Consider the following 8,747-nt stretch of genomic DNA (forward strand, 5'->3'; position numbering starts at 1 on the left):
TAAGCATTCAAATGAAAGTTAAATGTTTGGACTTTCCAAAGTGCCATTTGTCATATTTGTAACTATTGCTGATTTTCTGTAATTTACGGTCAAAGATGAAAATGTTTTTTTGAAGCCTCAGAAAATTGATTGTCTTTACAAATCATCAATTTTCTCAATAATTATGAAAGACATAATAATGAATGAGCATTCAAATTAAAGTTAAATGTTTGGACTTTGCTAAGTGCAATTTGTTATATTTGTAACTATTGCTGATGTTCTGTAATTTACAGTCAAAGTTGAAACTGTTTTTTTGAATCTTCGGAAAATTGAATGTTTTCACAAATCATCAATTTCTCATTAATTATACAAGACACAATACTGAATGAACATGCAAATTAAAGTTAAATGTTTGGACTTTCCTAAATGCAATTTGTCATATTTGTAACTATTGCTGAGTTTCTGTAATTTACGGTCAAAGTTGAAAATATTTTTTTGAAGCCTCAGAAAATTGAGTGTCTTCACAAATCATAAATTTTTCAATAATTATACAAGTCACAGTTAAAAATGAGTACACAAATTAAAGCTAAATGTTTGGGCTATCTAACGTGCCATTTGTCATAGTTGTAACTATTGCTTATATTCTGTAATTTACGGTCAAAGTTGAAAATGGTTTTTGGAAGCTTCGGAAAATTGAGTGTCTTCACAAATCATCAATTTCTTAATAATTATACAAGACACAACAATGAATGAGCATGCAAATTAATGTTAAATGTTTGGACTTTCCTAAATGCAATTTGTCATATTTGTAACTATTGCTGATTTTCTGTAATTTACTGTCAAAGTTGAAAATGGTTTTTTGAAGCCTTGGAAAATTGAGTGTCTTCACAAATCATCAATTTTCTTAATAATTATACAAGACACAACAATGAATGAGCATGCAAATGAAAGCTAAATGTTTGGAATTTCCAATTTTCATATTTGTAACTACTGCTCATATTCTGTAATTTATTGTCTAAAAAATTATGAAATAATAATTTCTTTGCCTATTTAAGTAATTAGAGAATTGAAAATCTATTGCTATGTATTTACTTAAACTATAAAAATTAATCAAAAGTTTCAACTTCAATTTGGTGAGTTTAGTAACAAAGTTCAATTTTTAATTGATAATTAATGCAAATATATGCAACCAAATGTACATAAGACAAATGATTTCATTTAAACAAAATTAATAATTAATAAATTATTATAGAAGAATGGTGATTAGCACAAAACTTAGCTTATTGGAAAGGCCAAAGCTTAATCTTTAAATTCTAAGTTAAATGATCTAATTAGGTTTCGTTGTTATCGAGTAATTAAATAATGAACAAAGACTAGAACAAAAATGGAAAATTTTAAATATCTCGGTTATTAATTAACATTACGTAAATGCAGTTATATCAAAAGATGCGTAATAAAAGGTTGCTTATTATGTAATCTTTAAATGTTTTAAAATTGTTATACTTTTTTTAATGTAAGATTTTTTTAAATGATATTTTTTAATTTATTTATAGTTTTTAGAATAGAAAATAGTTGGTTCCAATAATTTATTTCTCGTGAAACTTAAAATAAAAACAATTTTCTCAGTGGTTCCACCAACTTAATTTTCTCAAAACTGACGATTTTTTGGATAAATTGTGTTAAAAATATGTAATTCTTTAGTATTTGAAAAAACATTGGAATATAAAAAGCTTGGACATATTAATTGCTCTTTATGTGGTCGCATGATGGAACCACTGGTGCACAAAGGGTTAAGGAAAGTTTAATGGAATCACCCTGTATATATTTGTTTACTAGTTTAGTAGATGTTGCGACGAGCAGAGGTCGCCTCTTATCCGAATCCAATAGGAACTGTCAAAGTATCCCCGCCGCTGCTGCCGGTCCGCCTGTCGGATGTCGTAATGGTCAGAAGGAAAACATGTCAGTGTTCTGCAAAATGTCGCTTGAAAACCAGAATATCTCGAGACTGATGAAACTCGCCCAGAAGTTCAACTGTTTCTACTTGTCAGGTAACCATGGTGAATCCATCTGCAAGACCTATACCCATCACCAACAGAAGCATCTGGCCATTTTCTTGCATATACATACATACACACACACCCATATCACTATATACATACAACACACATGCCCCCCTTTTTTTTTTCCTCCACAGTGTTATAAACACAATATTGATTCCCATGTACCATGCAGCAGCATACACCCATCCATGCATTATTGAAAATGTTCTCTCAACACATTTCCAGGCTTGAAATCCGATGAGTGCATACCATTCATAGTCGAAGGCTTCCAGGTTGGCCTTGTCAAGCCGGACGTTATCAAACAGTTGGTCCGATTCCCAGAGGTAATTATTACTTTCAACAACACAACTTATCACACATCTCACACCCATTTCTAAATGCAATCTTGTTTTGTGTTATTTTTGTTTTCAACCTCTTCAGATAACTCTATTTATTTGCTGTGACATTGAGTAAGTCAAATGTAAACAAAAGAAACATGTTATCAACTACTTGATTTGAATTCCTTAGGTACTTATTTTATAAGAAAAAGTTATTTACTCTTGTAATGTTATCAATAAGTAATAATGTTTTTTGCCATTATGGAGTTAAAATATGTATGTTTTAGGTATTTAAAGTGACCCCTGTGTTTGTGGAATTGAACCCTGCGTTTAGGGAGTACGAGGAGAGGACGAACAAGGTGAACGATGTGCTGAAGCAGTTGCGATGCGAGGGAAAGTTCATAGCTTTGAAGGGCTGGAGGGATGAGGTATTTGGTTTTCCTCGTGGATCGTCGTGGACGGTTGACTTAGAGAAAGTGGATGGCTGTTTCAGTGCTACGAGGTGCGTCGGGAGTTCAACACGGAGAGCCTTCTTCGCATGGACAGATCCGCTACGTGCCTCTTCGGTATACGGAACTACGGGGTGGACATCAACGGATACGTGAAACATCCTAATCTGGGTCTCTGCATCTGGATGCAGCAGAGATCGGCGACGAAGCAGACGTGGCCCGGGAAATGGGACAACATCATCTCGGGTGGTCTGTCCGTCGGTCACGGTATCCTCGAAACGGCGCACAAGGAGGCTATGGAAGAAGCGTCCGTTCCTCCGGAATTGATGAAGAACTTGATCAGCGCTGGATGCGTCTCGTAAGACACATTTAGACATAAGCAATTCAATCTTAATACAATCAACTTTTTTACAGATTCTACTTTGAATCGGAACGTGGACTCTTCCCCAACACCGAGTTCGTGTACGACTTAGAACTTCCTCTGGATTTCGTGCCACAAAACCAGGACGGAGAAGTCGAGAAGTTCGAGCTGCTGCCTGTGACCCAATGCGTGGAACGTCTCTTCTCCCCAGACTTCAAGACTACAAGTATACCAGTCATCTTAGATTTTCTCATCAGACACGGTCTCGTCTCTCCAGAAAACGGTAGCAAATCAACAAATTATACTTACATAGAAATCTTAATATTTCTGCGTATTTCAGAACCTTATTACACGCGAATAATCGAACTTCTGCACGTGCCGCTCCAGATGATCTACAACAATCACAAAAAGAAAACAAACAAGGAAAACGGACAGAGCAACTTCATCGACACGTAAACACAATCCAAAAAAAGAAAACCCGCTGTTTATTTCATGTGCAGCAAAAAGGATAATCGACTTTAACGCGCCTTATATTTTATATATATAGAGAGAGAACAAAAATGAGTATTCGTTGGATGGACACGACGCATTTTTCAGCAATAATTTTTTTTTTGAGATTACCAATCAAGTCAACATTCCTTAATTATTATTATTTTTTTTTTGTAAAAGCTTCGGATAAATTTCCATTTTCTTTAATTTTTTATTTTGTTACGGACACGTTTCGCGTCGAAAGTGTAGGGAAAGGTGTGTTTGTGTGTGATTTCTTCTTCTTCTATTGTTTTTATATATATACAATGAAATTTTATACGTATTTTACTGCGACTAAACCATACAGTTGCGATTTTTTCCAGTAAGCTTAAGCTGTACTTAAAACGCTTGTATTTTGTTTTTTTTTTGTTTACTTTCATTGCCGTAGTTACGTGTAATAATTACGATTACGCCCTCTCGATTCGTGTACAGTCAAAGGACAACATTTCTTTTGTTTTTTTCTTTGGTTTTGCTTCGATCGAGGAAATGAATGTTTACAGTATAGATTTTTTTTTTACATAAACATACATATAATTATATACAATGAAATTTTATACGTATTTACTAAAACAAGAACAGAACAAAAAAAAAAACGCGTGTAGATGAGATTGTGCGGTTTCGTCTTAAGACAGAAGCAACAACAACAATACTTTTGTAAATTTTCTGAAACCGTAAGCTTAAGCTGTACTTAAATCGCTTGTTTTTTCTTTAGGTTTCGTTTGTGATACAACCATCTCCTATATACGTACTTAATTTATTCGTTGTTCTAGTTCATATCTTTATTTTATTTTTTTTTCCAATTATTATTGTATATTTTTTTTTGGTCATGTACAGTTTACTCGTTTCCTATTTTGGTGACTTATATAGATATATATCATTAATTATTATTATTTTTTTTTTGTTCTAGTCTAGTCTTAATTCGAGATTCGTTTTGACCACTTTATTGATTCGTAATTATTAGTGTACATCTTTTGTTTTATTTGTTTGTTTTTGTTTTAAAATTTACTTTTCGTGCGGTGTAGCATGATGAGAGCACATGGAGAAAATAAACTGGAATTTTACTTTTTATCAATCAAAAAAAAAAAAATTTATACTTGTATCCATTACTCATTTCATCCCTGTTTTTTTTGTTTGTTGATGACAGTTTTACAATTTACAACTGAAATTTCACATTTTATGAATGAAAAAGACATTTTCTTTATTCAAATTCTAAACTTCACTCATCACATCAAAAGTAGTTTAAACTATTAACAACAACCAAATTTACTTTTTTTTATCAATTAAACAATTCATTCATCTCTTTCGTTGATGGAATTTCCCCCATTGACGTTAATGGCAATAATACAATTCATTGGATCAAGGAATTACGTCTTACTAGTAAACATGTTTAGTTTCTAATAAGATAATTGAAATACATTACGTGTTGTGGCGATTGACCACTTTTGTTACTAAATTAGATTGATTACATTATAAACAAAGGGATTGAGAACTTCAAGAGTTTCGATAAAATAATTTGTAATTATATTAGATAATAAAATTTTGTGAACGAACTAAATTTCATTGTTTCATTTTAATATTATCGTTATTAATACATCAGAAGCAGTTTTCAATTACGCATCTGTTGATGTAATTTATGTTACGTTACGTTAATTAATGATTGAGATATGACGATTTTTCGAACGTTCTTCAAGTCTTCACATTTTAATTAATTACTCGACAACCACAAATGTTAAGTAAATAATTTAAAATGCTCATTAAAGATAAATTTATTGCTTTTCCAATGAGCCTTTTATCACTGTTGTGGTCATTGCCATCATTGTGGAATAAGCTATCAAAGTTAAGTAATATTTAAACAAACATTATTTATCAAATAATAATTACAAACTGTATATTTTATGAATACAGCAGAAGCAGTTTTCAATTACGCATCTTTTGATGTAATTTATGTTTCGTTACGTTAATTAATGACAGATATGCTGATTTTTCGATCTTTCTTCAAGTCGTCACATTTTAATGAATTACTCGATAACCACAAATGTTAAGTAAATCATTTAAAATACTCATTAAAGATAAATCTATGCCTTCTCCAATTAGAATTCTATCACTTTAGTGGTAATTGCCATTATTATATAATAAGCTGTCAAAGTTAAGTAATATTTAAACAAACATCATTTATCAAATATTAATTATAAATTGACAATTGTCAATTTTTTATATATGTTAAGAATACATCAGAAGTGGTTTTCAATTGCGTATCTTTTGATATAATTATTCTTACGTTACTTTAATTAATGACTGAGATATGATGATTTTTCGAACTTTCTTCAAGTCTTCACATTTTAATTAATTACTCGACAACCATAAATGTCAAATAAATCATTTAAAATTCTTACTAAAAATAAAACTATCGCCTTTCCAGCGAATTCCCTTACATATTTGTTGTTATTATCTATCATTTGTAATGATCTGTCACATTTAACTAATATTGTTTTCTTTTAATAATATTGTTATATAATCATAATTTGACAACTGTCAATTTTTTTATATAATGTATGAATACATCAGAATTAGTTTTCAATTATGAATCTTTTGATATAATTATTATTACGTTACGATAATTAATAACTGAGATATGACGACTTTTCGAACTTTCTTCAAGCCTTCACATTTTAATTGACAACTCGACAACCATAAATGTTAAATAAATAATTTAAAATTCTTATTAAAGATAAAACTATGATATCTCCAATGAGTTTTCTGATAGATTAGTGGTCATTGATAATCTTTTGTAATGAAGTGTCAAAGTTAAGTAATATTGTTTTCTTTTAATATTATTTTTGTGATATAATCATAATTTGACAACTGCCAATTTTTGTATAAATTTTATGAATACATCAGAATCAGTTTCCAATTATGAATCTTTTGATATAATTATTATTACGTTACGATAATTAATAACTGAGATATTACGATTTTTCGAACTTTCTTCAAGCCTTCACATTTTAATTAATTACTCGATAACCACAAATGCTAAATAAATAATTTAAAGTTGACTTAAGTTGACATTGGAAGTAATATTTATACTAAATTATTTATCAAATGGAAAGGAAGATGCATTATTTAAATATAGAATTTTATTGTTTTACTTAATAAATTTACATCGATATAATTTTTACAATTCAAAATCTGGAAGAACTCTTCTTATAAATAATATATATATTTATATTTATACACATATAATTACCATTACATGAATTAACATCACAATATATTTTTTTATTATTAAGTAGGTAGATCCCAAATAGTCATATCGATATTATAACTTATTCTTAGGTATTGGCTCTCTATAAGTACAACGAGTTTACATAACAAAGTGCTTTCATCCTTCGTTATTCGATAATATTTATATTTTTTATTTCATTTTTTTTTCTTTTACTATCAAACAAATAGATACACGCACGTACACGACAAGAGACAGAAGGAAGATGCAGAGTTTTTATCATTAGTTTTTTTTTTCTTATAGAGAAGATATAGAGAAAAGTGTTAAAGATTTGTGGAAGTTGAATTTGTTATTTAAGAGATCGTCGACGGAGCGAAATGATTGTCGACGCTCATCTCGGAGAGGGGACTGTTCAGTTCGGAGTTCTCGTGTGGTGTGTACTTTCGTTTCTTGAAGCATCTACGGAAAACTTACACTCAGAGCTGTTCAACAAACCTAGGCTTTCTGCGCCGTACCTGTTGCGAAACTTCTGCGCGATCCAGAGTAGGAGCAGAGGGATTGGTGTCATTATAGCGACGGAGACGGGAACGACGGTCGTCAGATCCGCTTCCGGTTGACTCAGGCAGAACCGGAGAAGGTATATGGAGATGCCTGTATTCTGGATACCCGTCTCTATGGCGATGACTAAAGCGTCTTTGTTTGGTTGCTTGAAGAAGACGGCGAGTAACCAGGCAACGGTGTATCCTAGCCACGGCAGTCCTAAACCTGCTACCAGGATCTGAAAATTTGGTAGTAGTTACAATTTGAAGATTACAAGATGATAATTCTGATGAAAATTTCTAAAAGCATATACCGTTTTTCACACAATATCGAAGAACTAAAAATTAGAGTTAGTTGGATTTAATGTCATCTTTATAAGTAATAGTTGCTTATTGTTGAGATTATTACCTGCCAGGAGAAGAGCTTGAAGAGGTAGAGGTTTGTGACGATGGCGAAGACGACGATGAAGATGAGCAGAAGCGCCGAGAAGGCTTTCAATATTCTGACCAAGAAGGCGGCGACGCGTTTCATGTACTTCTGTATGAGGAATCCGATGAATAGAGGTATGACCAAAGTCATTGCGTACATGGAGATCATCTGATAGGGAACATCGAGTTTGGCATCGTCAAAGATGACCTTTCCGAGCGTGAACAACCATATGGGCATCATAGCGAACGCACCGAACGTGCTTATGGTCGTCATGGTGATGGACAGATCTATGTTCAGGCCAAGGATGACGGCCCACATGTTCGACGCACCTCCACCAGGTGAAACTCCTGTGAAGAACATACCCAATTGCATCTCGGGATTGCGCGGGAAGAGGAGACGTCCGATGAAGAAGCTCAGCTGCGGATCAGAGAGGGTAAAGGTACAGGTTCCGTCGGTCGTATCGTCGGTTTTACCAGCGGCATGAAGAGGAATTGGCCGATGAAACCGATCGCCGGACCGACGGGTCGCTTCAGGCTATTCCTCAGCTCATTCCACTTGAGCGCGCATCCGAAATTGACGTACATCACAGTCACCAGGATCGCGACGGACACGTGGAAAACGACATCTATGATCCTCTTCTGTCGGATCACTATGGCCTCGATGGACGTTTCCACAAATGCGGCCGTCTCGGATCGCTGCTTCACCTTTACGATCACACGGCCTTTACCTAAAACAAGCAAACATCATCATCTAAATCAGTAGTTTCCAAACTTGATGTTACTACGCCTCCCTCAAAAGTATGTAATCATTTGGCGCCTCACCAACCTCCCACCATTTCATAAATTTGAACGCGTATTACAGCAA

General features: G+C 33.1%; 2 protein-coding genes across 2 annotated transcripts; one reads left to right on the forward strand and one right to left on the reverse strand.

Moving 5' to 3' along the window:
- The first annotated feature begins 1,880 nt into the window (after positions 1 to 1,880).
- On the forward strand, positions 1,881 to 4,777 carry LOC108565490 (nudix hydrolase 24, chloroplastic). Its single transcript, XM_017924995.1, has 6 exons — positions 1,881 to 2,027; positions 2,265 to 2,362; positions 2,644 to 2,784; positions 2,850 to 3,163; positions 3,220 to 3,449; positions 3,507 to 4,777. Exons 1-6 carry the CDS (start codon positions 1,937 to 1,939, stop codon positions 3,620 to 3,622), a joined length of 990 nt encoding a protein of 329 aa, XP_017780484.1. The 5' UTR covers positions 1,881 to 1,936; the 3' UTR covers positions 3,623 to 4,777.
- Positions 4,778 to 6,959: 2,182 nt separating this feature from the next.
- On the reverse strand, positions 6,960 to 8,626 carry LOC108565488 (P3 protein-like; the record flags this gene model as incomplete). Its single annotated transcript, XM_017924991.1, has 4 exons — positions 6,960 to 7,373; positions 7,430 to 7,692; positions 7,863 to 8,300; positions 8,357 to 8,626. Coding segments are annotated over 4 exons (1,077 nt in total), but the record flags the coding sequence as incomplete, so codon positions are not given.
- Positions 8,627 to 8,747: the final 121 nt, after the last annotated feature.

Source organism: Nicrophorus vespilloides, unplaced genomic scaffold, assembly GCF_001412225.1.
Source record: "Nicrophorus vespilloides isolate i.1.1-1 unplaced genomic scaffold, Nicve_v1.0, whole genome shotgun sequence".
Classification (NCBI taxonomy): domain Eukaryota; kingdom Metazoa; phylum Arthropoda; class Insecta; order Coleoptera; family Silphidae; genus Nicrophorus; species Nicrophorus vespilloides.